General features: G+C 42.6%; 1 protein-coding gene across 12 annotated transcripts; it reads right to left on the bottom strand.

Annotated features, from left to right (window-relative positions):
• LOC124880850 (type II inositol 3,4-bisphosphate 4-phosphatase-like) lies at positions 1 to 27,910 on the bottom strand. 12 transcript variants are annotated; one of them, XR_007041469.1, is made up of 26 exons: positions 27,755 to 27,910; positions 25,933 to 26,065; positions 23,268 to 23,531; positions 22,052 to 22,262; positions 21,214 to 21,261; positions 21,020 to 21,120; positions 20,719 to 20,838; positions 15,139 to 15,218; positions 12,894 to 12,984; positions 12,578 to 12,647; positions 12,353 to 12,500; positions 11,064 to 11,194; positions 10,841 to 10,948; positions 10,655 to 10,763; positions 9,033 to 9,198; positions 8,750 to 8,947; positions 8,520 to 8,664; positions 7,921 to 8,132; positions 7,391 to 7,514; positions 7,105 to 7,231; positions 6,882 to 7,022; positions 6,437 to 6,534; positions 6,189 to 6,286; positions 2,310 to 2,464; positions 1,833 to 2,113; positions 1 to 310 (listed from the first exon to the last, which is right to left on the bottom strand). XR_007041469.1 is itself a non-coding variant. In XM_047386225.1 (25 exons), the coding sequence occupies exons 4-25, from the start codon at positions 22,179 to 22,181 to the stop codon at positions 190 to 192; spliced, it is 2,721 nt and encodes a 906-aa protein (XP_047242181.1). In that variant the 5' UTR covers positions 22,182 to 22,262; positions 23,268 to 23,531; positions 25,933 to 26,065; positions 27,755 to 27,910; the 3' UTR covers positions 1 to 189. The 12 variants fall into 12 exon arrangements, 2 of the variants coding, with proteins under 2 accessions (XP_047242181.1, XP_047242182.1); XR_007041473.1 differs by having other exon boundaries at positions 22,058 to 22,262; XR_007041471.1 differs by having other exon boundaries at positions 22,052 to 22,255.
• Between the last annotated feature and the right edge of the window lie 11 nt (positions 27,911 to 27,921).

Raw genomic sequence — 27,921 nt, 5'->3', positions numbered from 1 at the left:
TCAGGAGTTCAGTAATTTATTGCAGAAACATGTTTGTAATTCAAACAGCTGTAAACACAGTCAACAGAACACATGGTTCTCATTCACACAGAAATACAATCTGCAAACATTAACCAGCAAACACACACACTTCACATGAGAAAATAAAACATCTTTGGACATAAATACGTGTGGAAACAGACGGAGTGTCTATCCGTAGCTGCCGTCTGGAGGTCTGTAGAGTTTGGGGAAGGTGAGGAGCTGGACGCTGCTGAAGGCGAACTTCCTGCTGCCGACGTTCTTCTGGACGTTCTCCGTCCTGCAGCCGTCCCTGAACACAGCCGCACAGAAACACAGAGATCAGAAATCAGACGACAACGTCCTGTATAAAAACACAAATAATTATAATATTATAAATAATTATAATCACATTATAAACATAAACAACATTTTTAACAAAGTTAAAATAAAAAAACATTTCTAGTTTATGACCAGTTTTAATTTTCAGCTGGCAGATAATTTGGATCAGGTAACATGTTAATTAGCATTAAAACCATACTGTATGTCAGTAATATTACAGTAGAAATCAATGAATTATATTCACATATTGTCAAAGTTTCTCTCCTTGTGACGTCAACATGTGGTTCAGATTCAGGTCCCACAGACTTCACAAACAGGAAATAATGTCTTATTTAAGGTGATCTTTGGGTGCGTTTAATCATTTCAACAACAGAAACTTCAATTAAACTCACAATATTCAATTTGGCCACTTGGTGGCAGCAAAACCCAACATAGAAAGGGTCAAAAATCAGCCAAAAAACCAGTCAGAAAAAAACATTAGCTATTAAAAGTTATATTTATTCCTAAACAAACGATCTGGGCACTCCAGAAATTAAAACATCAACAGCAGAGAAGAGAAATAAATCTGATCACCACAGAAATTTAAACTTTACCCAAAAAGGTTGGCTTTTAATTGTCAACGTTTAAATTAAAGAGTTTAGCGCAAGATGAAATCCACAATGAAGCCAGAAGGTTACTGGTGAGAAGCAGCTTCCTGTTTAACTGCACTGAACCCAACACTAACAACCAGAACACTGCATAGTTAATGTGAATATTAACATCTAATGAAACATTTGAAAAGAACCGTAGCTACAGCAGGAAAACTGCTAACTTCATCTGTGTTGATTGGGGGGGGGGGGGGGGGGGGGGGGTTTAGCTTGGAGGGGGCAGATGGAGAAACACCGGGGACAACTTTCACCTTTCAGACCGACTCATAGCAGAGCATCAAACTAAAACCGCCTAAATCTAAGTTACACTGAAGACCTTCATCTGTCAGTGGGAGGACATTGTGGTGAATATGTTTGTGAAATCCTATTTATCTAAGATGTAACGTATAGATCTTCCTCAATAGTAGTTTCAGCATAAATCCACTAGTGTGGAAACAAATTGACTGCAGATTGAGTCTGAGTGGATGAATCTGCAACCTGAGGTCAATCTGAGAGAAAATAGGAAGTCTGGTGACAGAAACACGCTGAGATGAAGAAGGAAGAAATGAGTTTTAACACAGAAATTACATATAAGCAGGTAGTTGAATTTAAAAAATATTATTATTGAAGTGGTTCTTATCTAAGATGAATCAAAATCTCTAATTAAATAAATAAAATAAAAAAATCTAAATCTTGTTAAGTAAAAAAATAATCTTGTTCTGATGTTTCTACAGTAAAAGTCATCAGGATGGTAATCAGACACATTGCTCCTCCTCCTCTCCTGAAAAACACACAGACTGTCTTCTTTAACCACAAATAAACATGTTTGGACACATTTCTGTCCTCCCAATGATGCTCTGGACAGACCTGGGAGAACATTTACAATCTGTAGACTCCAGTGCTCCCAGTCTGAGGCGGTTTACTGGTATTTAGCCAGCACAATCACCAAGCTGAAGATGAGCCAGAGAACCAGGAGGTGAGAGGTCACCAGGAGGAAGGCCACTGGGTAAAAGTGTCTCCTGGAAACCAAGCACAGTTGAAGCCAGGAGCTGTGGAGACCAGAGGGACACTCTGTCGGATCAAACCCAGAAACAGAGAACCCTGAGTGGGCATAACAGCCCAGCATCTGCCCCCAGGACAGACGAGACCTGCAGGAGGAAGAGTGTTGGTGTGCAGGTGTGAAATAAGTGGGGAAGGAAGAGAAAAACAGAAAAAGAGGAAAGAAAATTAAAAGAAAGAAAAACTGAAAGACTAAACTGGAAATGAAGGTAAAAGAGGAAAAAATATGCAGTAATTAAGAAGATGAGAAGAAGAAGACAGGCGTGTTTAATAAGACGCCCAGACCTCCTCATGCTGTCCAGTGCAGAGTTGAAGTGCTGCTGGCTGAGTGTGTGTTGCTCTCTGAGTATCATACACTGCTCCAGCGTCACAGACATCGCCGTGCGGTCCTTCGCACTCTTACAGCTCGTCAGTCGCACGCCGTTTACTTTACGACACACCTGCACAGAAGGAAACACACACAGCCGGTTCATTATTGGAACTGCAGGTTATCTGCTTCCTGAGTGCTGTAAGGATGGACCTGGTTGCAGCAGAAGCAGCCATGATGTTTCCCCCTGTGTGGATCAATCATCAGAGAATGTGAATGTTGGTTACGTACTGTAACCCTAGTATAGGCTTCGCCCTTTAAGGCTATCGCTAGCCGGTTTATCCCTGGCAAGCAGCACTGAAAACTTTAGTCCATGCCCACCTGCTGTGTGGGCCCCACCCTGGCCCGTATAAATAACGGCGAGACCGGACAAACGGCTCCCAAATAGCCTTTTTCTTCAGCCATTCCGGAACCAGTGAGGCCCAGAGCTTAAAGGGCGAAACCTATACTCATAGAATCTGGGGTTATAGTACGTAACCAACGTTTTATTTCGTGTAGGCTTCGCCCTTTAAGGCTGTCGCTAGTGGGTTAAAGGCGAAGCAAGATATGGTCTATGCCCCACTGGGTCCATCCGGATCTAAAACATGAACCACGTATCCACATATAACAATTCCAAAAAAACTCAGCCTTCGTAATGACGCGCTCCAAGCATCCTGCGCATTGGAGCACCAGAGAAGAGAGATATCTGTGGTCAAGAAAAGGCTGAGATTTCAGGCCTGTTGCTGTGAAAAGGAACCACCAACGTTACCAACTGTAACGATGAGCAGAGCAGGTCAACAACTCCTCAGGAGGAACCTAGAAATAAATCAGCAGCTGGATCATGTGTAGTGACGCAGCATAACAACCCCTGTGTGTCACAACAACACAGCAGAGGAGAAAACCTTCTGTTCACAAGGGAACGTAGTGAAATACAGCCGCAGTGACAATAATAGAAGAAGTCAGGAAGCTGTGCCTGCATGTGAAAAAGAGTGAGCCAAAACGCAACGAAATAATAATCATTCTGTCAGAACCCTGAGAACAGAATGAGTCATGAAGCAAGTCGAAACGTCACGCAGGTAAAAGCGAACAAATGAGCATAGAAACGACCCTGAAGCTGATGTCCTCCACTGTCATTCCTCCATGCAGAGCTGTGGAGGAGGAAAACCCCCTGGTGGAATGACCTCGGAGCTTCTCTGGAGGATCCAGTCCAGAGGAAGTATAAGCCAGTGAAATAGCCTCACAAAGCCAGTGTGAGAGGCGCTGAGCGGACCGGGGCTGACCTGCGGAGGACAGAGATGAGACGTAGCTTCCTCTGAGTTATGAGGACGGAAGCCATTCAGAGTTATAACTCTCGACCTGAGTGAACGTGTGATTCTTTTAGGTGTAAAAGCAGGATTAGGAAGCAGCACAGCTGAGCTGCCGTCGCCCCGTATGCTGAGACAGGAAGAGGCGACAGAGAGGGCTGATAAATCGCTCACTCTCTTTGCAGATGTTAGAGCTAACAGCAGAGCTGTTTAAAATGACAGACATTTCAGTGGAGCCTGATCTAAGGGCTCAAATGGGGCTTTAAGCAGTATGCGCAAGACCAGCGCTAATTCCCACTGGGGCACTAGTGGGCGTGACACCGGTCTGTGTCTGTGCACGCCTTTTAGAAACCGTTTCATCAGTGGGTGGTTAAAGGCTGTTCTATCCCCAAACCCTTCATGACAGGAGGAAATAGCTGCAGCATAAGTTTTAATTGTGCTGAAAGTTAAGTTCCTGTTCATCAGCTGCTGGAGAAATGATAGCATGCAGGCCAGTGGACATGAAAGGGGATCCACGGCTTTTTCTGCACACCAACGCTCAAAAACTTTCCGTCTTGATGCGTAAAAAGCTGTAGTGGAAACGGCTCGTGCGCCCCGGATCGAGCCCACCACCTCCTGCGTGACCCCGAGCTTCTCTAAGCCCTCGCATTCAGCAGCCAGACCCGGAGATGCCCTATGACCTATCTCCGGGTAACTCCTGATCGCCCCTCCTGCATGGAGGAGCGCATCCTGCATCCCCTGGAAGGAGAAACGCAGATACTTCCTGTTTGGGGATGATGGGGAGGTGGAAAGATCTATGGAGGTGAACCAGTCGTTCTGGTGAACATTTTCCAGCACCTGTCTGATTGTCAGCATGTGAATTGGTCTCTCCATGATCGATTTGTCGAACAGGGACAAATCGAGAATGGGTCTCATTCCTCCCGTTTTCTTCGGGACTAAGAAATAACAGGAATAAAAGCCCGTGTTTTCCTCTCTGTGGGGGAGAGCAGAACAGAAACAGCAGAGAGCTTCTCTGGGTTCGAGCTGCTCAGAAGAGACAGCGTTAGTTGTAGAAACTGGAGCTGCGGCTCCTCTTAAAAGACAGTTTAGAGGATACAGACCCACTCTGTGTGGGGAATGTGTGCGGAGGAGTTGCGGTGAGATCAACTGTAGTGACAGATAAGGTGGAATCTGCTGGAATCTTGCTCCTAGAAAAGTTTTCGTGTTTCTGCTAGTAGGCCAGAGAAACAAGGGGTGCGGGGGATGAGCTGTGACGAACCAGATGATGGTCTGAAAGTTGAGAGTGATGGGACCTTCCAGCATGTCCTTCTGTAGATCCTTCGGCATCGAGGGTGAAAGGCGGAGCCAAGTGGCTCTCTGAACCAGTGTTGACCAGACAGCAATGCGGTGGGAACACGCAGCTGAAGTCGCACACATGTTCAGGATGGCATCAGTGGCTTTGCAGAAAAAGCTTTTCAGCTCTTCTGGCAGGTCAGCTTGCTCCGCCTTTTTGGAGATACCAAACGCTAATAAGGCGGTGTAATTTGTTGCCGCAGCCGCCTGGAAGGCGCATTGGTGGGCGCGGTCAGTGAACGCCTGGGGAACGCCTCCTGAGCAGCAGCCTTTAAAAATGCTACTCTCCTCCGCTTCTCCTCCAGCGGGAGGAGCTCGCAAGAGTGACAGGAAGGATGAGGCGATAGGGTGAGGTCAGCGTGCTGAGGAACGAGGCAACCCTCGCAGATGGCGTGCGGGCCGAAGCTGAGGATGTAGCCGGTCTGACAGGACCGGCACAGGCGGATGATGTTCAACATATCTTTTGCTGAAGTTAATAATAATCGGTGCTAGTTGCTGGCTGAAGAAAAAATGGGTCGTTTGTCCGGTCTTGCCGTTATTTATACGGGCCGGGGTACGGCTGACACAGTGGGTGGGCGTGTACTAAAGTTTTCAGTGCTGTGCTACTTGCCAGGGATAAACCCACTAGCGATAGCCTTAAAGGGCAAAGCCTATAAGGAATAGAACAGGACCAGCCAAACAGGCTTCAACCCAAGGCTGCAACCTCATCATGACAACAGTCGGGCATGGAGCCCTCCAGCTGTTTCAGCTGCAACGTGGATGTCAACAAGCAAGTAGCCTGAAGATCCAGGGTTTAAAAAACGTGCCATGCGCAGCTGTTCCACATGGAGATAACATGATTGGATGTGCTAGGTTCCCTGTGAAACAGGGCTTTCACCTGTAAAAAACGCACACATCTCCAAATTGTGCAAATATGCAGTTTGCCTTCAGACATAGAGACATTTTTAGTGCTTCAAGCTGCAGGTTAAATGCTAAATATACCTTTCAAATAGATGCCCGGCACTGTATTTAGTGACGAAGGGAAAGAGGAAGAAATAATAACAAGCCAATGCTTGTGGGGTTAAGGTTGTAATTTTACAGCAATTTCAGGTTTCAGACCCTCAGTGGGATTTGATGATTAGACTGATTAGAAAAAGTCAAAGATTTTGGATTTTGTGTGTAATATTTCTTCTTAACACTTACTGAAGCTGCGATCCACAAAACCTCCACGTTTTTCCTCTTTTTGGTCTCCATGCTGCGATCAAGAGATGGAAGCAAGTCTAATAGTGACTGGATACCAGCTGAGGGAGAGATAAAAGCTTCACTTCCTGCCCTGTTGCTGATTTACCTCTAAAAGCCCCATAATCATTATTATATTATTTCTCTTTGTGACTAGTAAAGAATTGTCTGATTTAATTTAACTGAACTGAAAACAAAGACCTTCGTCTTACCCATATGAGGAAGTTTGTCTCTCAGCTTGTTAACATAAGCTTTGAGACGTTCACAGCTTTGCTGATTGACTCTCTCCTGCAGCGAACTGTCTCCAAACCTAGAAGCAACAGAAAATGAATCCTTCATTATCAGTAACATTATCTACTAGTACACAAGTTCTGGATCCAAACACTGGTTCATATTTTTATTCCAAGAAGCCAAAATATGTTAAAGTGAGTGAGACGAGTCGGAAAGTCTGAAAAAAGTGGACAAAAATAGAAATTCAAGTTGCTTGAAAGGAAACATGGAGATATTTGGCGTTGGTGGGTCAAGACCTTTGGTTCTCCATGTTGTTCTAAGCTTGTTTACATTTAAAACAGCTGACATGAGGACATTTCACATCTACTGCGACATTTGAAGTGATTCCGAGACCTAGATGTTGGTGTAGAGTTGGTGTGTTTGTACCTCTCAGCCAGACTCTGATGCTGGTTGATACCGATGTTAAACAGAACAGGCTCGACCCGGATCAAACGACCCGACTTTAGTTCCTGAGGTAATGAGCTGAAGGTTTCTGAGGGCAGCGGCACGTCGACAACAAAACCGCCCCTGGATGGAGGACAAAAAGACATGATGCTGAAGCTGCTCTCTATGTGTGTGTGTGTGTGTGTGTGTGTGTGTGTGTTCTCACCATGTTCCCCTGAGCGTCGGCAGCAGGTCGTCTGGTTGCTCTGATTCGGCCTCAGTGACGGTGAACGCCACGCTGCTCAGGTCGGACACGCCCACGTCCATGTCCTCCAGCATCCCCACCTCCTCACCTGTGACACACAGACACGATGTGAGCTAATCAGACCAAACAGGAGAGAAACATGGTCTGAATGCTTGACTGATGTGTGTCTGACTCTGGTTTCATCGTCCTGTTCCAACAGCTAATTGTGAAAACAAGAAAGTGCTCCCCACCCACACAGGAACCGTACCGTAGGTGCTCAGCAGGCCTTCAAACTGAGCTAGGATTCCTACAGAGTGAAGCTGCTGCAGGAACTCTGGATCCTCCAGACCTCCAAAAAGCTTCAGCATGAAGCCACAAACAAGCGCCGACAGCTGGGAGACACAGAGACGGTTTCTTTAGACATTTACTAATATTGAACAAAGCCCTTCATGCACTATATAGTTTTATTTTTGATTAATCTGATCTTGATCCAATATTCAAACAATAAAAACATTTAATATTTTCAATGTTCAAAGTGAAATGAATATATCACTACTAACTGATTCTGATGATGTTCTTGTGTAAATTTCAGGATCTTTTCTTTAGATTTTTATTGTTTCATTTACGTGTAAATAAAAGCAAAACAAAATTAGCAAAATAAAACACAGAGTTAAAATAAATTTGATTTAAAAAAATAAAAATAAAAAAGCAACAATTCAAAGAAAAATAAATCAAACCAAAATCTTTCCAAGAAGAGCAATCTGGAAAACTTTGGGGAACAAGTGTGTTTTTCCTCACCGCCTGGCTGAAGACAGCGTGGCGCCGTTGGACAATCTGTGCAGGACCCTGAGCAACGGTCGCAGCCACTGCCCCCTGCAGGACAACAAAGGTCATGGCAGTTCGAGCGTTCGTTACCGCATCCCGCACGCAATCTCTGAGAGTGACCACCAGGGGGAGCAGCTGCTCCTGCCAGGAGGACACAGTGGAGGAGGAGAAGGAGGAAGGAGAGGCTGGAGGAAAAGAAGAGAGCAGAATACGTCGTTTATCAGCAGGATTACAGAGAAGAAATCTACGTACTCAGGAAATTAAATTTTTTATGACTCTTCTTTGCTTTCTGATTTTTATACTTGGTATTTTATGTTTTCATTATATTTTCACTTTCTGAAGCATTTTGCAACATGTGAAAGGTGCTAAAGTAAAAGTAAATTATTTCTCCAAATCAGAAGCAGAAAAAAAAAACCTCAGAACAAATATAAACAAGTTTAAACGTTTTTAATTATTAGTTTTTAATTAGAATCGAATGTTTCTCCTGTAATTAAAATGTTATGAATCTGGACTTCTTTAGAGAACTTCATGATTCAGAAACATTTAATTTTTTTTTTTTATTTCTGACCCACCTGTGTTTTGAGACTTTGTGTCCCCCGTAGATTCCTGCTGCTCCAGTGAGGATTGTTCCTGTAGGAGGCGCTCTCGCCCCTGCAACCGGTCCACCATGGCTATGATGCAGTCCAGACTCTTCCCGACATTCGCCCACGTCCTGCCCTACACAAACACACACACACTTATACCACCTATCACAGTAAAACCACTGATGCAAGAGGTGGAGGTCACACCCGCTCCAACTTGCCCATTCCTCCTCGCTGTACTCCCTTTCTTCCTGCAGCCGAAGCGACAGCGCCCCTTCCTGGTCGCCCGGGGAGATTTCACAGAGCAATCCGTTGCTATGCACATGGCTGCTGCCGTTGTTAGCGGTGGACTGGTTGTGTATGTCCAGCAAGGCGCTTTTAACAAGCTCGTCCTTTAGGGCATGAATAAACAGTATGGTCTGAGGGAAAAGGATGAAAGAGCTGCGTCAGATTTATCCACATCTAGAAAACATTGCTGTTAGCTGTAAGCTCTTCTGTTTTCACCTGCTCCTTGAGGCTGTCCAGGACCTCCTCCAGACGCCCGAAGTTTTCCTCCACAGAGATGGAGAGCAGCTCCTCAGCGAGCCCGAAGATCAGAGGCTGCAGCTGGGCGACGCTGGCCAGCAGCTCCTTGGCCCTGCAGCTCTCGTCTCTGGAATATGACACTGAGCTGCAGAAGAACAAGGAGTTACAGAGAGGAGTCATGTAGAGCTTTTCTTCTGCTGCTTTCACATTCATCTCATTCCAGCAGCTGGTCCTGTCTAGATGAAACTTATAGAGGAATGAATCACTAAAGCAAAAACTCCTCTTACACTGAACTAAGGTTCAAATGTGATCTTTAGGCTCGTTGAAACCAGCTCTTTCTCACAAAGACACAATTTGTTTCTGTTTCTTTAGTTAAATTTATTTTAAAAATCCCAAAAACGTGGTGAGCCCGTTGGATCCGAGCCATTAAACAAAAAGTATTTGTTCATCTATAATAAAGCATCACTAATCCTGAAGGAGCAAAGATTACAGAGATTAACAGCCGACAATGTGAGGAGATGCAGTGCAAAAATATTCACACCGCCTTAACTTTCACATTTTGTCACTTTTCAGATTCAAATTTAAACGTTTCGGTATTTTATGTGATAGACTGACATAAAGCGGTGCATAATAATGACATTGAAGGAAAATGGTACACAGCTTCCAGCTCTTTTTACATGAAAACATTTTGAAAAGTGCTAATTCTAAACTAATTCTTCTTTGTAAAGTAGCTAAAGCCCAGTCAGACTGAATGGAGAGAATATCGGAACATCAGTTTCAGTCTTGCTACAGATTTCAGTAGGATTTAGGTCTGAACTTTGATTAGGCCCCTCTAACACATTGATATGCTTTTATCTCAACCATTCTATGTAACTGCATGTAATTTTAGGGTCATCCTCTGACCCAGTCTCCAGTCTTTTGGAGTCTCTAACAGGTTTCCTTCAGGATTAATCTGAATTTAGCTCCATCCTTCTTCCCATTAACTCTGACCACCTTCTCTGTCCGTCCTAAAGATACACATCCCCACAGCATGATGCTGCCACCACCCTGTTTCCCCATGGTTTGTTAAATGCAATGTGGAGGGGAGGTTATCTGCCTTGGAGCACTTTGCATGTAAGCCAGAAGGTTTAGTTTAGTTTTCATCTGACCAGAGCACCTACTTCATTCATTCGCCGTATCATCTACACGTTCTGTAGCAAACTCCAAACAGGACTTCTCATTTCCCCAGCAGTGCCCTTCTACTTACAGTTTTCACCACAAAGGACAGATTTAGCACTCATTAGTATTCATACTAGGAATATATTACACACAAGTGGACTATATACAAATTAGGGGACTTCTGAAGGGAAATGATTACACTGGATTTTATTTAGGGGTGTCAGTGTACATGGGCTAGAATATAAATACATGTTACCTCTAAAATGTTCCTCCTACCTCACAATTATTCTCTACTTTGTGTTGGCCTATCACATAAAATCCTAATAACATGCATTAAATTCAGTGGTTCTTAACCTGAGAAAAAGTCTGAGGAGTGTGAATACTTTCACAAGTAGATGCAGAAAAGGGATGAGAGAGCCTGAGCAGCAGAGGTCAGGGGTCACCTCTTTCTGTGGTCTGTGTGTTTGCTGATCAGCCTCTTCAGTCCTCCGTGTTTGAACGCGTGGTGGTGATCAGCGGGAGCTCCGAACGTGATGACCTCGTACCAAACACCTGGACGCCATGCACAGGTGTCATAACTGAAGAAGGAAAAACTGCTTCAAGGAGGAGGAGAAGCTCCTGGATGTTACCTGAGCTGTCGGGGCTGGTCACCTCCATCCTCTGTGAGTGCAGGTTGGTTGAAATGAATTGGAGGTGTCGGTCAGACTTGCTGCTGCTCGCCTTGAAACAAGACGAAGCTGTTTGTAGGAGGAAGAAGAGGAGAAGGTCTGGCTGGTTAGAAGGACATCATGAAGAAGCGAGGAATGGACTTATGCACAGCTCTGGTAGTATTTCTTATTTATTGGATCTCACTTGAGAGTTTGTGGAGCTCAGCCTGCGTCTGCTGATAGCAACTGATCAACTGGTTACAGTGGAAGATGACATCGTGGCGAAGGCCGTCCCAGTGCGGCGAAAGGTCACAGAGCTCCTTGACCTCAAGGACTCTGACAAACACAAACAAGCGACCCGACTCATTTTACTGCAGTACCTCCAACCAGCTGACATTTACCGAGAATGAGGTCTACCTTCAGAAACAGTGTTTGGATTCTACCTTCATTTATTTATCTCATTTATGTTCACTGGAAATCAGAAACAGTGAACGTTTGAAAAACGTGTCAGTTTTCCGAGGCTAAAACTTACTGAAAAATAATCACATGTTCCGCTCGACTGCTCAGCAGCCTCATGGAAAATGTTGCTGTCTTAAGATAAAAGCTCTCTAGTAAGTTACGGAGAAAGACCACAAAGCAATGAGAGGAGGTGATCAGTGGGCAACAGGATGAGTTCATGTGAGGTCTGCTTTAAATGTGTTGATGGAGACGCATGGAGAAGGTCAGAGGGAGTTGATATGGTTTTGTGGATCTATAGAAAGAACCAAGAGAAACTGTGGAGGTGTATGAAATGATCAGAGCAGCATGTGAGGGTGATGCAGTGAGACAGTGGCGAGGTGTGAGGCAGGGGTGACAGATGGGTACAATGTGGGTGTGGATACGTGGACCTGTTCAGACAAGGGACGGGTGATCTATTGGTGAGTCTGGAACTGCCAAGGAGGAGGAGAAGAGGAGGACCACAGAGAAGGTTTGTGGATGCAGTGAAGGAGGAAATGCAGTGGGCTGGTGTGAGAGGAGGATGCCTGAGGAAGATGATCCACAGTACCACCTGCTAAAGGGAACTGTAGGACGAAATGTTCAATCCCTCCTGGTTTAGGACAACTTCAACACTGTAGCTTGTTGAAGCAGGACAAACCCGGAATAAAATGTAAAAATGTATTTGATAGGACAAACTCCGCCCCGTCCTTTAGAGACGAGGCTTCATGAAGATACATCTCAATAAACAACTGGTCAAAGCTATTCTAAAAACCTAAACTTTACAGCCTCTGCTTTGTAGGTAAAGATCGTGTTTAATTGTTAATGTCACTGTGAATCTGTTGGTACCAAAAAATACTAAAATAAAAACAAACAGCAGCATTTTCCACACATTCCTGTTTCTGGTTGAAGATCATATGAATGAGATATAGAGAGAAATAAAATAAACCACACCAGATCTACTGGCAATAAATACTTTCATCTAAGGATCCCATAATATTACTTTAGTGTCATTCCTACCGGTCTGTGTGCTCCTGAATGAGCACGCTCAGTAGCTGTTTGGGTAAAGAGAAGGAGAGCGGCGACTCTGACATCTGTTCCCTGACCAGCAGCCACCTGTGGTCCTCCGTCTGAAACCTGTACAACTTGCACACCTGAGAGCACAAAGCTGCACCCAGATATACATGTGTGGGTTAGATGAAGGAGGAGTCGCTCCGAAACATGAGTGCAGACCGTGAGTCTCACCCGCTCGCATCATCGGGCTGTTTTCTTTGTCCTGGACGGAGCCGTGCAGAGCGTCGCACAGCACAGAGCTCTGAAGCAAGAAGAAGACACCATCATGTCTGAGTGGAGGTGAAATGGAAAGGAAACTCCTCCATCTTCTCACTGTGCTCTATTTAAGCTGCATCTACACTGACCTAGGACTCATATACCAATCCAAACCATAAACATGCCAGAGAGGAAACCACAGATCGGACCCAAACTGACACCTTTGCCCCGCCCCACAAGCAGTGAGAAAATACCGAAGCCAAGAAAGGAACAAACATTTATCTTTCTCTACCTTATTTTCAGGAGATTTAACCTCCGTCTCCTCCTCCACCTGCAGACGGGACACCTTCACCTCCCCGACCTCATTTACTCCGTCCATCGTCCTGAAGCAGACAGAGAGGAAGAAAAAGGAGCTGAAGAAGGCGGTGCTGTGACATGGAACAGAAAAGTGGTTAGTGTGAAATGTTATTCTAAAAGAAAAACTTTCACTTCCTGTCAGCGACCCTCGGAGTTTATCTTTCAGATTCACTTTTTCAAACTAAAAAGTAAAGCGACCTGAAACAAAAGAGACCCGTTACCCGAGGAAACAAGTAACAGGACAAAAGCTACGGAGAAACACCAGACAGATAACAGATAATATACCAAAACAGGTCAGAAATAACTGAAAATAAAATAGTTGAATCAATGTTCAAATATGTACTGAAATGAACTAAGAACAAAGAGATGGTGTGATAAACATCAGAAAGAAAAAAATGGATTGATCCTAATAAAAAGAGAACTAAATCAAATAAGAACATATAATCACTGAGGTGAAATTAAACATACAAATGTGATTAAAAACACCTAGAAATAATATACCAGCCAAGAAAACATTGATTAAAAAGGTAAATATTCAGAACAAATTTAACTAAAACAAAGATAACCAGCAGATCAGAAATAGGAAGACTGAGCCAGCTGGTCTTCCTGTCTGACATGTGAAACACCACGGTTCTGGTTCCACCATCAGGCCTCTGTGACATCAACACAACCTCCGAGCCAAATTCACACCAACATCATGGCCTCCATCACACTGGGGTGAAAGCTGTGAGTTCGATTCCAGCCTCCGTCATCCTGTGTCGCGGCGTTCCTGAACTGAGTTGCCCACTGACCCATGATCAGTATATGAATGTGTGTTTGTGACTGAGGGTGGATGAATGTGATGTGGTGTAAAAGTCCTCACAGTGGTCAGTAAGATGCATGGAGCATTTACAGGTAATGGTGTCTTACAGACATCCTCTGTATCTGCTGACCTTCACTCACTGTTGATTTTTACTAAGGAATAAGTAAATAAATAAATAAGAAAACAGTGTCTCGTGTCTTTCTCATGTCAAGTGTTACAAAATATATTACATACACAGAAACCTTGAATGCAACAGCGTACATAAATAATTACCCAACACTTGCAGTTCTTCACCATAGGCATATAGCATACAGTGATACTGTGACAATAATAAATATGCAATATTGTGTAGCCCTACTATAGACCAGAAACAGTGTGAGTTCAAAGTGTTCATGCAATAATCTACAGGAAAGAAGCTTTTTGGAGCTGCCGTTCACCAATCAGAGCCCATTTCTGGACCACTAATTGGCCGGTCCCTAAAAGTCGCTGCGAGAGCCCGACGCACCGTAAAGACAGAAAAGAACACGCCAAGTGAGCTAAATGTGGATTTATGGCACCAGATGTGGTAATATCTCCACTGAATGAGTTTCTAGTATTTTGCAGCACTAACCCTCTTCCCTGAGCTGCATGTGCATAAACATTTTGTCGACTGAACAAAATCTAAGTTCAAACAGACCCAACATTTACTAAGAAGCAAAACAATCTATAGCTCTATAGATAGGTTAAATGAAAAGAACAAACCATGCCACGCGTGAAGAGCACAAGCAAACTCTCTGCAGACCTGCAGAGAGACATGTGTCTGATGTCAACATGTCAGGACAGATACACCTCCTGCACTCTGTGTGCGGAAATCCTCTGTCTCTGTCCAAGTTCACGGGTCTCACTCTCTGTCCTTCATCACCGTCTCAGTCCTGTCCTCCTCACTCCGCCTGTCATCTGTTCTGCTGTCTCACCGAAGGTGTTGTGACGCCAAAACAGGAAGAGAGCTTTTCCCCTTCTCTGAGGCGGAGACATACACTGCCCCATCTCACTTCCTCTTCTGGTTAAAGGTATCCAAGCAACAGCCAATCAGGAGACAGGTAACTGGACCCCTTCTAGAGTCTTTATAAAAAGAACCGCATTGTCTATGAAACGGTTCTTTCACAAGCAGTGAGTGCGGAGAGTTGGAATGGTGGTTCTCAGATTTAACTCCAAACTGATTTAAAAAACTTTAGAGATGCTTTAGAATTTGTTAAATTTACATCTGGTCAGTTAAAAAGATGAGGAGAGGTTGTAAGTGGAAATATTTAAACAGATTACATGTAGTTTGTGATGTTATGATGGAAAATTACAAGAGATCCCACATTAATCCAGCACAGTTATGAATTATAAAGTTTACCTGAGCTTAAGGGAGCTCTCAGGCTCCTTGGACCTGAGAAGATCTCTGATGGAGAAAGATGTGAAGCCCAGACAGTTTCTCTACAAGAGACAAAGAGAAAAACAAAGTTTTCTATTGTTAACAGTAGAAACAATTGCATGTAAAAAAAAATCCCAAACATCTCAACCTTAAACCTCCTCAGCTCAGTACTTTGACCAGACTACTGTGTATCTGCCTTTCATTTCAGTAGCAAAGGAACACATGATGGTTTAGGAAAATAACACTAGCTTCCACAGCTTGATCACCAGGCAGCTGGATGTCATGTCTACCTCACATGTGCTCCACTGCTACAGTGATGCAACTGTAACTTCAGCAATGACCCAATAAAAGCATGGCTTAATCTCACACGATGCTATGCTGTATCACAGATGAAGATTCACTCAACTGACATGTTGGATCCTTGGAAGTGAAACTGACAGCTTGGCCTACTTTCTGATTAATTCAGCTTATAATTATATGATCACTCGGGGCACTAATGGAGCACTGAAATTACAATACAAAGAAAATGGGATGGTACCATCACTGCAAAAGTACCGTATCATGTCCTGCAGAACCACACCATTGCTCCCTGTAAAGACACACTATTCAAACCAAAAGCACATCGAAATCCGTAATTCAAAGACGTGACAGGAATGAACAAATCACAAACCTCCCATCATGTCCTCAGGTTTAGACCCATGTAATACGTTTTCAATATGCCAGCATACACGACCAGATATGAAGCATTGTGACAGCAGCTTTAACACTCATACCCTAATACTTCTAATGCATGTTATAATGACTGCGATCTTTATCACACAAATGCATGTCAGGGGTTCTCACCTAAAACATTCTTCAGATGAAAACATCTTTAAATAACATTTCATAATGACCCCTTTAAATGACCTTGTTTTGAGTTGCTTGTGTTGTTAACCAACACCAACCAAACGGGTTCTGGTCAATTCAACCCTTCTGGATTTTGTACCTTTGTTGTTTTGGTTGTTTCATAGCTAACTTAAATAAACTCATATCTATTCTAGTCATATTCAAAGCTGTAGAAATGTGTCTATGCGACTTTAATAAACATCTTCCAGCAGAAGGTCGTCTCTTATTTTGCTTTGATCGGTTATAGTTCAGAGGAGCTGATTGGCTGAAACAGGCATCAGAAGCGAAATACATAGAAATATGGAGTAATCCAACATTTTTAGAAAATATTATACAATCAAATAAAGCTAGATGGGTGATGGGTGTTAAAATTTATCACAGGATCTCGCTGTTTCTGTCTAAAAGCAGAAAAGCAACTACTGCTGCTGGTACTATGTTTATTAATTATTGATATTTATATTGCTTTAATGTTTATTTTAGTTATTTTAATACTGGTGAGTCAGATGGCAGTCAGTATCATTGTTTTAAGATTTCGTGGTTCTAGTGGTCTTTACTGACCAGTGAATGGACAGGAAGAAAGGCAGTGAGAGAAGAGGACCCGGTTCCTGGAATCGAACCCATGACCTCCATATGTGGTGCTCCTGCTCTACCACTGAGCCACACCGTGACCAGGCGGCCTTCAGCTTTAATGAAAGAGCCGAGCAAAGTCAAAACACCCCACAGCTGAAGTCACTGAGCTGCTGCGCGGATAATCAGCAGCTTGGAGGATTACCTCGACGGGTGAAAAGCACTGAAATCAGCCGACACACAGATCATCACAGGAAACTAAGAAGATTCTCATGTTTTTAGAGCCTTGTGTACATTTAGGTTCAACACAAGCTAATGGCAGGTCACTTTTTATTGTCTCCGCACTCTAAGTCCAGTTGTTCCCAGCGTAGGTTGGATTCAGGCAGAGCTGCTCTTTGTGTCCAGTTCTGTTTGTGTCATTTATGGACAGGACCTCAAGGTGTTGGGTTTAGGAACGTTGCTGCTAGTTGCAGATGAACGTTCTGTGGGTCTTTTCAAGCCTAGACCTTCAGAAGGTGCTGGATTTGTTCTCAGCGGATTGGAATGGTCAGGATGAGAGTCAGCTTTTCGACCTATGAACCCGTGGTTCCCAACCAGGAAAAGGTGAACTGCTCTCTTCAGGTCAGAGGTCAGTCTCTGCCTCAAGTGGAGGAGTTTAAGTATTTTGGTATCTTGTTCATAAGTGATGCCAGGACGGAGTGGGAGACACAGATGGAGTGGAACATGAGTGCTGCTCCAGTCTGTTGTAGTGAAGAAAGAGCTGACCCAAAGGATGAAGTTCTTGATTTATTGGTCCAGCTACATTGCATCTCTGAACTATGGTCATGACATATGGACCAAAGAACAAGATTCCAGAAACAAGCAGCAGCTGGACTGATCCAAGGAGAGCTTGGAGTAGAGCAGCTCCTCACATCAAAAGTCTACCCACAGGATTTGGGTAACTTATCCGGATGTTTCCAGGATGCATCCATTTGGAGGTTTTCCAGACAGTCAAGAACTTTCTGGTGACCAAATATTTCCTTCTTGCAAATTAATTTCCTAATTTCCAGTCTTACAGTCATTTAAAACTTCCCTGCAGTCCTTTACCACATGTGAAAGAAATCCGTACGCACAAACTGTTGCCTCAGTTTCCCGCTCGCAGCTCCACGTTTGTGCAACAAAAGGCAGACATGCAAAAACACGTCAGGCCAATCTTTCTCAATGAGTTCCCGGCCAAACAAGAGGCTTTGAGGATTACGTGTTAATCCTCAACAAACCTAGAAACACAACCCGCTGAACACCTCAGCTGGGTGGCAAAACAAGGCTCCACGTTTAATTCAGCACGTTCAGAACAAAGTCCACCTCAGGGTAGCAGATAAAAGAGTCCAAATAAATGGTTCTAATACAGTTAAATCTGTGAAGTCAGGTGCACTAAGTAGTTTTCTAGCAAACCATTTTACCCAAAGCTTAGAACAGAACAATTAAAAATAAAAGAAATAAAATGGATTTAAATAAAATGTTTAAATATATTTGCAAAACATGTAAATAGAGTGTGAGGTGGGGCAGTGAGATAATATATTAACTGCAGACTTGAGTCTTCAACGGGTTCCTGAGCTTAGAGACAAATATGTCCAGGGTCAAGGGTCAGTGTAGGTTTAAATATCGGACAACCTGTTCAGTTAGATGAGAAACATCCTGGTTTTCATTAGCGTTTTCCCATCCAAGACACTAAAACGCAGAAGAAAAGTGATCTGATCTATTTTGTTTCACTTTAATCTGAACTGACTTTAACCTGAAGACTTCCTTCTACTGGAGCCTCACCTGAACTGTTTGCCCAAATCTTCAGAAGCAGACATGTCCCAACCCTTGGTTACTATGGTAACCTAAGCCTGAGCTGCTGCTTGTGTGGAGCGGCAGACTAACCCCTGACCAGAAACGCCTTTTCTTAGCCTGAAGACGTGTTTTAAAGCTGAATGAGCAAACGGGGAAGTGAAGGAGCGCAGATGACGTGTGACGCATATGCTGAACTGTCACCTGCATGTGGTTTACACACCAACACTTCTGCAAACTTCCTCCCACCGTCTAGCAAGCTTCTATGATTAAATCAACAGTGTGGAGATCTCACATTTTCACACCGAACATTGAATGCATCACAATGGTACTGGTCCATCTTTTCTTTATAACTGTTTTTGCTTTTTGATGGAAGCATAAAGATCAATTTAACAGGTACTAAAGAAGACAAGTTCAATAAAGCTCCCAGCATGTTATGGTTTCATACAGTCCCAGTCAGAACTTTACCTGCACTCATTATAGGCATGAACTCCATTTAAATTTGGCTTTTTTAATGATTTATTTAAACAATTTTTACCTACAGGCTGCAATACATACAGAAAAGCAGGTTGGACCTCCTCACATCATTTTGTCAAGATTCCAGGTCATAGAGTCAGAATCTTAAACCTTCCAACAGGGTTGAGGCCATTCCAGAAGCTTAATGTTAGCCAGCTTTAGCCATTCCAGGACCGGTTTTGATCTGTTTGGGTTCATTGTTCTGCTGGAGATTTCAACTGTGTCCAAGTTTCAACCATCAAGCTGCATGAGAGGTGAAGTTAAAGATTCTGAAGATAGTCCTTCATGTTTATCAGTCAGCTCATTTTATGAAATGCACCAGTACCGCTAGGAGAGAAACAACCCCACAGCATAATGCTGCCACCACCAAACAGCTGCACATTTTAGTCATGCTTGAACGTGTCAGGTTTTAAGCAGTGTTAGTTTTTTATTTTTTATTTCAGCAACTCAAAGGAGCCTCCATGTCGATAAAAGCAGGTTTGAAGCGTGTTTGTTTTCCAGGTGTAATGCCCTACCTGCCCAGCAGAGGAGCTGTTGTCTCTTGGTGGACGGAAACATTCGGTGCAGGCCATCATCGCTCTCTGCATCATCAGAATGTTTAATTTTTAAGCTGCACTCCTCAGGAACCAGAGGACGATTAACAGGCCAGACTTCTTCTGTTTTTAAAGTTAAAGAGCGGGAGCAATGAGAGCCGGGCGGCAGGATGTAAAAATCATAAAATACTCAAAAAGATGAAAGAGATCCTCCAGCGGTGAGATAAAAAAATAATCTCAATTTGGCTTTAATTTAAACATCAAGGTTACATTGGACTTTTGTGTTTGTAGAAACTGGTTATCCTGCTGCTGCTGTTTGTTTGCCGTTCTCTCAATGATTTAATTCCAGATGTTTTGATCTCTGACCTTTAGGATTACCTTCAAAAATGTCAGTTTGAGATTAAAATATATCATTAAGGAGGAATATAATCATTAAAAGAGCCTTCTAATTTACTAGAATATCTATATATGCCAACAGTGGAAAAAAACGTAATAAAAATGCTTGAAACTAGAAATAACGGTTTAAAGTTAAAGCTGATTAAATATTTCCTTCTACATGTTCCTACCTGCACCTGAGAGCACCATCAATGTTAAAGCCTACTGCGCATCTTACTGTTAAAGCCAAAATAATCCCTGACAGCAGCTGAATGATGATTCGTCTTCATCATGATGGAGTTAAAAGATTATCCTTAAGATTAGAGTCAGTAAAAATAAAAGAAAGAGTAGAAGTTTCCACAAATCCCAAAACAAACCGCACGCAGAACGGCTGAAAACAGGAGCGACTCAGCTTTCCTGCTCTGGTTCCCCAGTCTATAAACCAGCTGAGTATTACTTCTCCTCCCTCCGTCACTTTTTCCTCCTCCTCCTCCTCCTCCCACTTTATCATAGTCAGAGGGATTAAAAAAAACACGCCCCCATGTGCATCATGGGAAATTTGGAGATTAGAAATGCTCCTGGCTGGCAGAAACACAGCTGAAAAACAGAAATGAATTCATTTTGTCCTTCGTTTATCCATCCATCCATCCATCCATCCATCCACCCACCCATCCATCCATCTCTCCCTCCCTCCATCCATCCATCAGAGATTAAGTTGGAGAGAAATCAAGTCAGTTTGTGCTAAAAAGCCACCGCTGCTGGTTTTGCGCATCCTCATCACTAATCCTCTTATATGTACATTTTTCCATGCATACACACACACACACACACACACGCACGCACACACACACAGCTGTAGTAAAACACACACACTCACTTTGGAGCGCGCCCTTAAATCATCTTCTCTGTAAACTCTGACTTCCATCCTGCTGTGGTGCTGCAGCTTGTAGTCGACACAGCAACACATTGAAGCTCGAAAGGCGCCGTCCTCTGATCTCTGAAAACACAAACATGGCAAAACCAACAGGTTTTTAATCAGGTGAAGCCAATCCAGCCAATCAGACTCCTTTTAAGCCTAAAACATACAGGAAGGTTCCTAACTGTTCCTAACAGGCCTGGAGGAAGAGGAGGACGTTGCACACACACTTACCAGCCACTGTAAGGGTGTCTGTGTGTACCTTTGCTGTCTGAGTGCTGCAGTGCTTCCTGACATCGTAGGCATCGACTGTAGAAACATGAATTTTGACGCTGGCTGCCGTGACAACCACAACTCGACACTCTGTGAGGAAAAGTCAAAGAAAAAGAGTTTGGTGGAAAATTGACCAACGGTAAACGGAGTCATCGATGAAAGTATTATTCTGCAACAACGTACCAACATTAAGGAGCAGCTGAGGCACTATAGCACCAGTTAGGGCTCCACCTTGGGGTCAAAAAATAACATGACATCAGCATTGAACCTTTCAAACTTCACCTTTACTGAGATGCTCATAAATAAACTCCTGAACTCAGAGGGCTCCAAATAAACAAACAAGTTCCCGCTGTCAGCAATTTAATCTGGATCTGGAACCTCAGAGGTTCTTTAAAGAACATTAGAGAGGAAACAGCTTTATGAAGACCAAGAAACATCACTGACAGATCATGGAGAAAGTTGTGGAGACGTTTAAAGCAGAGTTGGGTTATAAATAGACCTTCCTAAAGCTTAGACCATCTCACAGAGCTGTCTGTCCACCTAAACCGAGAAGCCAGACAAAGAGAGCATTAATCAGACAAGCAGCTAAGAGGCCCCTGGCAACTGTGGAGGAGCTCCAGAGATCAGTTCAGGTGGGACAGTTTCTCAACAGGGCAGCTATTACTTTGCAAATCTGGCTTTTATGAAAGAGTGGCAAGAAGAAAGCCTTTGTTGAAAGAAAGCAATAAGAAGTCCACTGCACATCACACCAAACCCTAGGAGAAGCATGGTGGTGGCAGCATCATGCTGTGGGCATGCTGTTCTTCAGCAAGAATAGAGAGGCAATGGTAAGATGGAGCTAAATACAGGGAAGACCCTGGAAGAAAACCTGTTAGAGGCCGCAAAAGAGGATGTCCTTTAACACTTGGCAGACATTAGACCTAAATCTAACTGAGAATCAAGGAAACCTGTAAAACCGATGTTCTCAGATGTCTTCCAACCAGTCTGCCTGATGTTGAGACCTACAGCGACAGAAACCTACGTGCACCTCCGAGATCTTCCAGGTTGTTATTCCATTCGCCTTGCTCTGCAGCAGCGTGTGTGTGCTGCCGGTGTGATTGACTGTCGATGAGGGTGCGCAGGTTGGTGATGCCTCTCCTCAGCGAATTCATGTTGGCGTCCCTCAGAGCGACGAGCCCGGAGGAGCGGTCTGCGCAGTGGCTGAAACACGAGAGGATCGCCGCTCCTAAAGCCTCCGCACGCACAAACAAACAAACAGGAAAAACACAGGAGTCTGTTTTAATCTGCCACCGATAAAATTGAATCCGTTATTCTAAATATTGGACCCTGTACTCAGCTTCAGTAGAAATGTGGTGAAGATGTTTTTGTAGTTATTGTCACCGTTAATATTATAAGCTCTAATATTTACATGGAGATAAAAATAAAAGAGGTGTTTAAATAGTATTAATTTATTGAAATGTTTCAATGAAAGTAAATATAACCAGAACCAGAGACCCACTAATGTATAACAAGGTGTTGAAACAGAGAATTACTTCACTTCCTCTACATTCAAATAATGTTTTGAAATTTGAAGCCAAAATCCTGCTTTATGAGACGGACGGAGGGAGGGATGAATGGAGGGACGGAGGGAGGGATGGAGGGATGGATTCATGCTGCATGCAGTGAATAAAGAAACAGATTATGAACTTCTTCAATCAAACACTCTTTGAACCTGCAGCTGGTCATCCATCACCAGCTGAGACAAACACATTTTTCTTCACTTTTCATTCATTGTTTCTATAATTTATTTATCCTTCCTAATATTACTAGAGGTTGACCTTTAACCTGACCTGCACTGGAACTGTTTAATTTTCCCATAAGGGGATGAAAAAATTAATCTTATCTGTATATAAATAATTGTATGATTGCTATAGAAGTTTGTTCATTCGACTGTTTAGGGGGTGGATCTCTGTTTATTAATTCTCTGTTCTTCATTGTAGGAGAATATCCTCCATCTTCTCTGTTTCAGACTCTTAGTCTCACCAACAATCCTTCTCACGACTCTTAACATCTCCTCACGTTAGGAGCTCTCTGAAGGCCCAAGATGCTTCATGAATAACTTTTATCTTACCGAGGGGAAATGACGTCTCTGGGAGCTGCTTTTAATCTCAGGGTTCTTTGAAAAAAGGGCCCAGTTTGGTTATTATAGTGATGTTCTCAGTGAACTCAAGGCCACTCACTGTGTTTAACATACTCACAATCAGTCGTCCACCATCTTCTGGAAGCTTCCTGACATTACATCTCTCCGGCTCTCCAGCCTGCAATGACAATTCATGCACGTTAAAACGTCTTTCTGCAGCTCGTCTGGTTCTTTTGGGCAGGTTTCCTCTCAGCTGAAATGTGTGGCCAATGCAGGAACGCCAGTATGTTTTGCTTCTGTTTAGACAATCCCCGGATTAATGCGGCCCTTTCTTCAGGAAGCTGGTCTACTGTGGACGGCCGGGATGTTCCAGGAAGTTAGGCTGGAGTGAGTCAGAGGATGGAAACAGAAAGAGACATGACAGAAAAGACGAGGACAAGAACAGAAGAACAGGGAAAAGGAAAATTAAAGGGGAGGGCAAAGAAAAAAAAACCACTTTGTAATAAATACGTTCCTCTCTTCGCATGATCAGATTCGTTTTCTTTTTAATTATGTTAATTTAACTAAAAAGCAGAACTTCAACGCCACCTGCTTTGTTCACAACATGAAAGACAACAGAACTTCCTTTGTTGCCCAGAACAGAGAGGATTATGGGTTGTTGTTACCATTAACTCAGAATACTGAGTTCATCTGAACAATCTGCAGAGAAATCACTGACTACAAAACAAAATTCATCATAAAAACAGGAGTGAAATGTTTTGTTTTTTCTTATATTATTTGGCATTCTTGCTTGTTTTCAGATGAAGGAGCTTCTGATCAATCTGGCAGCAACATATCAGACTAACAGCGACGGATGAAGTAGCTTTATTTATATTGGAGGAAAACATATTAGCAATAACTACACTGAAAGAATGATAAAAAAAATGAGACGTAATAAAGATAACAGAATAATCCTTTATTGTTTCTCAGGTGGGGGTAACTCAGGTGGAGCAGTAGTAAAGTTAGATTAAAATATAAAAACAAGAATAACGTACAGTGAGGCAACATTTACAGCATAAGTAAAAATACTGTACAGTTATTAAAATCAGCACAATCAGATTAAAAGATCAATTAAAAATAATGTACAAAATGTGCCTGTATATTAGGATAAATTATATCAGAAGAAAGTAAAATTGATCAAAATGTAACAGAAAATAATAGTTTCAAACAAATAAACTGAGCCTGGTTCTGGTTCTGTTGGAGGTTTCTTCCTGTTAAAAAGGAGTTTTCCTCTCCACTGTCTCTACATGCTCATCCAGGAGGAGTGAATGCTGCAAGTCACTGACTGGATGCAATCTGCTGGGTTTCCTTCGATATTTAATCAGTTTGAATAATAAACTGAATCTGACTGAACTGTTTGAGAACTAGGATTAATTTGTATTTAGGTTCCTGACTTGAAATCTGTTTGATTCGATTGAATTGACTTTTTAAAGCGCCTTGAGACAACGTGTGTGAACTGGCGCTGAATTAAATCACAATGCATTAGACTACATTAGAACCGAAAACAATAGATGAGAATTAAATAGATTAGAATATACCTGAATATAAAATATCAGAGTAGAATGGACCAGAATAATATTCCATTCAACATATTATAGTAGAAATAGAGTAGAATAGATTCAAATAAAATAGAAAAGACCAGGACCCGTATTCACAAAGACTCTCAGAGAGCTCCCATCCTGTCCTTCCTAATATGACCTTCCTAGAGGTTGACCTTTAACCTGTCCCACTGCTGAAACTATTTAACTTCCCCTTAGGGGAATGATAAAGTTTATTTCATCTTTATATCTATAATTGTATGATTGTTATAGAAGTTTATGTCCTCATTTAGTCCACTTTTTAGGTCTGGATCCCTCAGCGATCGAGCCGGTTGCGTTTTATTCTCTGTTATTCATTGTAGGAGAATATCTCTCCGTTCTCTCTGTCTTTAAACCATCTTCTCTGCTTCAGACACTCAGACTCACTATAAGTCCTCCTCACTCCTCTGAAAATCTCCTCACGTTAGGAGCTCTCCGAAGGCCTAAGATGCTTCGTGAATCACTTATATCTTATATCTAGAGGAAATGACGTCTCTGGGAGCTGCTTTAGGTCTCAGGATTCTTCGTGAACACGGGTCCAGATCAGAATATAACAAAATGTAGCAAAATACAACAGATAAGAAAATAATAATAGGAATAAATTGGATAAGAAAACAGATCTACAAGGCTGAAACAATTAATGGATAGCTCAAACAATTGTCAGCTAATTTAGAAATTGAATAAACGTTAACTGGAGCATGCAGACTATAAAACATGTCATTAGCTGAAAGATCAACCAACTCAGACCAATAATTAAATCAGAACTGTCCAAAAATATGCACAATTTGCATTTAAGATAAAAAAAAACCTTTGTCTGTAAATATCCTTCCAGAACCTGGTTCAGGTTCTGGAAAACATCGCCTATTCAGCACCTTTTGCTATCTGATTATTGATCAGTCAAATAAAAAAAAAAAAATGGATCAGATCAGAATAAAATAAAATAGACCAAAAGTGAGTAAAGGGTCTGGGTAGAACAGTAGATCAGAAGAGATTAGAATAAATTTGATTAGATCATATTACATATCATAGAAGATATTAGAGCAGAGTAGAAAATGAGTTGGAGTAGAATAGATGAGGATAAAATGGGACGAATCAAAGCAGAGTGGATCAGAATAGAACCGATCAGAACAGAACAGAATGTGAGAACCTTTGTCCTTTCGAACCAACCTGCAGCCTCTCTTACTCTTGAAGTTTCTAGATGTTTGCTTTGTGGATCGGAACATCAGGTGGTGGAGGTTCACCCTCAGTTTCATCCTCCTCACAGCTCCATCATCAGGATCATCCTAGTGTTCACTGGTTCCTAAACCAAGAAAGAGGCCTCACATTCATTACTAAGCTTTCAGTCTGGGCCAAAAAGGTTCTGTTCTGGAGATTTGTAGAATGTTCTACAGCTCTCTGGTGTGCTGAATATCAACTTCTGGGCTGAATCCTGATTGATGGGGACCAGTTCTTATCTGATTAGTGCTTGGAGTTGATCACAGTTTGTCTCTTTGGCTTTAAAAAAATGGGCCACAGGTTCTCAGTAGGGTTAAAATTTGACCACAGGTCCAGAATTTTAATGTTCTGATCTTAGATCTTCACTATTATGGCTTTTTCCTTGCAGCACATTGATTGTTGGGAGACATTAGAGGATGCTTGACCCCACTCTTTATTCACAGCAGAGTTCTTGGGCTGAATCGGGAGGAAGATGAGAACTTCAGGCTGTCATTCTTGGACAGAAGATGCTTCTTTGTTGCCTTGCTTGTCACAGCCCCTTTGTTCAAATGTCTTAACCTCACTTTGAGAGGAGATGCGCTCACATTCACCCGCTGCCAGTGGCGAGCAAGCTCTGCTCTGGTGGCTCATGATTCTGTAACATGTTCTAGGCCTTTCTGAAGCCTCGCTCTCTGCAGCAGTCTCTCTCAGCTTAAGGTTCTGAGTGATCCAGAAAACTGTTCATTCAGCTGTAAAATACTTTGCAGCATTATCCTGAATGGGAGCCACTTTGGTGCAAAATGATGGCAGCTGCAAATTTTTCTTTGGCACAAACTATTTCTAAGACGCCATGAGCAGTCTGCAGGTAGGAGGTAGACCAAGGTTTTTATAAACACTAAGATAATGTCCTACACACCATTTTTCTGTGGTTTAAAATAATTTTCTGCAATGCCAGAGAGAGTGCTGTAGCAGTAGTAGGAATATTTGTAGCGTTTCTGTTTTAAATTCACGTTTTGGTTTTAAATTGTTGTCTAAATACTGACATTGTGAAATCGTGCTATTTTTTACTCAAGGTTATCATGCAATAAGAACCTGATACCTGCCCGCAGCTACTGATAACACAGGAAGGCAATGATTTAAAACGCATCTGCCCATCTCCTACAGCCAAAGGTCTGAGGTCATCTGGGTTATTTTCTACTAAAGCTGCTTACAATGAATTTATCTTCATCCCATCATTCTGCATAATAATCAACAAGCAATGCCAAAATGTCCAAAATTAAGCTGCAAAATTTCCCAACCCTTCCGTCACTGTTGCCCATGACAGCAGAGAGCTGTGCAAATGTCCTGATCTGGTTCTCGTTTCTTTCTTTGCTCTTTGCTAATTCAACTTTCACGTTAGATGAAAGTATGTCTGCTCTGAAGGAGAAGATCAGACGAAAGCTGGTTCAGGACTTTCTGCAGAGTCCTGAGCGGGGTTTACTTTCACTATCTGCCCATTAACATCTAACCTAAAACAACTCATTTACCAAGGTGCACAACATAAGAGCTCATATCGACACTTAGAGCTGGGATTTGACCTGCCTATTTCACCTTTTTCATTTTAGCAGAACATGTCATGAATTCCGTCTTGTGGCAGCTACAAACGTTGTAAGGTAAAAGTTAACGTTAATTTCTCCTCAAGACCAGGAAAAAGTCATCTAAAACCAGCCTAAAGCTGATTAAACAATCTGACGTGGCATTAAATGTCCATAATGTTCCAGTCTAACGATTAAAGAAGCTTATTTGAATTACTCACCAGTATTAAAAGTGGCTTTTAGGTCTTAATCGACTTATCCGGTCTCTAAGTGTTTGTTTGGACTTACGACTGTAGTAACCAATCAAGTATCGCGAGGTTTGCAATTTCCTGACCGAGCGTTCTAGTCAAATCAGGTTTATTTATATAACGTTTTTCCGCAACAAGGT

The sequence above is a fragment of the Girardinichthys multiradiatus genome, chromosome 14 (assembly GCF_021462225.1).
Source record: "Girardinichthys multiradiatus isolate DD_20200921_A chromosome 14, DD_fGirMul_XY1, whole genome shotgun sequence".
NCBI lineage: Eukaryota > Metazoa > Chordata > Actinopteri > Cyprinodontiformes > Goodeidae > Girardinichthys > Girardinichthys multiradiatus.
Note: the sequence above shows the minus strand (reverse complement) of the source record. Positions and strands in the feature narration are given on the sequence as shown.

Excerpts from the sequence above, each read along its gene's own strand:
- LOC124880850 (XM_047386225.1), bottom strand. The coding sequence starts at position 22,181 with ATGAATTCGCTGAGGAGAGGCATCACCAACCTGCGCACCCTCATCGAC. Across the intron at positions 9,199-10,654 it reads CACACAGACCACAGAAAGAG|CTCAGTGTCATATTCCAGAG; the intron begins GTGACCCCTGAC and ends GTTCTTCTGCAG. Across the intron at positions 6,287-6,436 it reads AGACAAACTTCCTCATATGG|CTGGTATCCAGTCACTATTA; the intron begins GTAAGACGAAGG and ends TCTCTCCCTCAG.